Genomic DNA, 2,630 nt, shown 5'->3' on the forward strand with positions numbered 1-2,630 from the left:
TTCCACGTAAGCAATATCATCGGTTGTTCCGTTTACCGGGGTGTATAAGGGGGTAATTAGCCGGTAGTTACTAACATTAAGGATCAATTGAGCACAAAAAAACTTAAGTGACTAAATGTGCAAATTGACCAAACATTGATGTGCTACAGTGTCAAAAACCCTTAAAAGAATAACATTCGAGTAGTAGATCAAGATACGATGCTTACTTGAGTTTTTTTGACTTCGAACCCAATTTTCCATAACTTAAATGTTTCATTGGTGATGAAGAATGGAGTTCAAATTCTTAAAATTAGAGTGGAGTTAACAATAAGATTTTTTTTGGTGTTCGATCACAGTAAGAACGAAAGAGGAGTAGGAGAAGGTTTTTTTTTTTTTTTTTTTTTTTGTAGCAAAGCTGATAAATCAATGGAATCGATTAATCGAACTACGGTGTTCGATCACAGTATGAAGCGAGGATGCTAGGGCGATGACTTCAGCTTTAATGGTGGGTGGGAGTGTGTGTGTGTGTGTGGGGGGGGGGGGGGGGGGTGTTAAACTTCGATCGATATTGGCTTATGGGCGGATACATCAATACACAGGATTAGAGTGGGTGGATACGATCATCGATCAAGTGATTATTCAATTTCCTGGTCAGTCTTTTTGACTCGATTAAACTTTTATTTGGATAATCCAAACTAAATAATTCGAGAACCAAATTAGACTAAAATACATATCTGAGAACCAACCCAAATAACTTATTGAGTTCTAATACAGTCCGGTCCAAATTTTGGTTTTAAATACTCGTTCCAAATACACATTACTAATTTTTTATACTTTCAAAATTTTGATGAATTTATTGAGAAAATAGATCTTATTGTTATTTTCTCTTATTTTATATGTCGATGTCGCCAATAATATGTCTGTTATTTTTTTACTTTTTCCTAATCACCTCGTATTCCGCGCTTAATACGTGGGAATCTAAATGGGCCTTGTCACCCCACCTTTTGAGCGTTCATCGTGTACGTGGCGCCCCACCATTACCATACTAAACCACAGCCGTTTTAAAACGGCTTTTACTATTGTCGTTTGGCGCCCACTGTAAACAAACTTATTTCTTTATTTCTTTCTTTAAAATTTAAACACACCCACCGTAAACAAACCTAACCACTGAAACCAGAAATTAGTATTTATTCCTTTATTTATTTATTGAAGAATTAAAACCCACTTTTCCGGCCCTATAAATACGTTCCTTGAGGAAAGCTATGTTTGCCAATTTACACACACAAAGCAGTCTTCAAAAAAAAGATCCTCTCTCTTCTCCTTTAATACAGTTACTTTCTCTCTCTACTGTTACACAACAATGGCGGTTTCAACTAGAAGAACAACCGGACCGGTGCTAAGATCTCACTCGCCGGCCGGAAGATTCTACAACTCATCTTCGTCGTCCTTTGCCTCAGCCAGCTCCGCTTTCTCATCCAGATCCACTTCGTTTTTTGAACAAAGATCGGCGTCGCCAACTCCGGTGAACGTATTCGGAACATCGTCGTCGTCCGTACGGTTTTCCTTCGACAACCGTCCAATTTCTCCAAGCAGATCAATATCTTCGCTGCCTAGGAATCATAATCAGGCGGTGAAGAAACAGGAAACTCCGAAGAGGACGTGTATGTGTTCACCTACGTCGCATCCAGGATCATTCAGGTGCAGCTTGCATAAGAACACCAACAACAACAGTAACCACCACAATACGGCGACGTATCCTTCAAATCGTCTCAACGCGAGGAGGTCTGCGATGACTAACTCGCTTGTCCGTATAGGAACTGTCGAAGGTGGTGATTTGGTCAAGAGAGCTCTTGCGGCGTTGATCCGGCCTTCATCTCATCAGCAGCGACGGAGAACCTCGTTTCAGGCTAGGCCGAGTCGGCTATCAGTCATGTCAAAGGCGGAGGAGTTGTAGATTTCAAAAGTTTCGGTATGTTCGTTGATTACACTACACTCTCAACTATCCGGCGGCGTCGACGGTTAACAACAGATCGTGGAGAAATCGGAGATCGAAGAGATCTGGATGAGCAATTTTTTTATGAATTCAGGGGAAGGAAGCAAAGCCTTACATGATAAATGACCTCTTTTCATGTGTATATAGATATAGATGACAATATATAAATATCATCCGTTGATGCCATTAATGGCTAATCAAGCAGAGCTTCAGCTCCAAAATCCAATCTAATCACCCTCATCATTAAAACATAACTCAATTCAACTACAATCACCTCAATCTGTATACAGTGAGCTTTCGTTTGTGTTGATCATCTCGATTTCCATCGTTGATTATCTCCGTTCCCGTCAAGTTCAGTTTCTCAGATTTCGTTCCATTGAGCTCAGTTCCGTTCCGTTAACTTCCGTTACGTTCCGTGTTTGGCATACGTGATATTCCGTTTCTTCGCCGTTCCGTCGTCTGGTAAGAATCTATTTTCGTATTTCAATTTTATTATTATTATTATTATTTTTCGTTTTTTCCTTAATTTGCAAGGTACATAATTTCTTCATTGTAGACAGGCTGGACTTTTGGATACAGAGGTGTGGATCGTTGTGCCACTTACGACTTTGATTTTGGTGTCGACTATATGGACCACTTACCTTTGCTTTGGATGATT

General features: G+C 39.9%; 1 protein-coding gene across 1 annotated transcript; it reads left to right on the forward strand.

The window, feature by feature from the left end:
• Window positions 1–1,231: 1,231 nt before the first annotated feature.
• On the forward strand, window positions 1,232–2,193 carry LOC145053632 (uncharacterized). Its single transcript, XM_079001703.1, has one exon. The coding sequence runs from the start codon at window positions 1,340–1,342 to the stop codon at window positions 1,931–1,933; it is 594 nt and encodes a 197-aa protein (XP_078857829.1). The 5' UTR covers window positions 1,232–1,339; the 3' UTR covers window positions 1,934–2,193.
• Window positions 2,194–2,630: the final 437 nt, after the last annotated feature.

This window comes from Lactuca serriola, chromosome 5, assembly GCF_051521515.1.
Source record: "Lactuca serriola cultivar US96UC23 chromosome 5, Lser_US96UC23_V15, whole genome shotgun sequence".
NCBI lineage: Eukaryota > Viridiplantae > Streptophyta > Magnoliopsida > Asterales > Asteraceae > Lactuca > Lactuca serriola.

What these genes read in the sequence shown, in the direction of transcription:
- LOC145053632 (XM_079001703.1), top strand. Translation starts at nt 1,340, where the DNA reads ATGGCGGTTTCAACTAGAAGAACAACCGGACCGGTGCTAAGATCTCAC.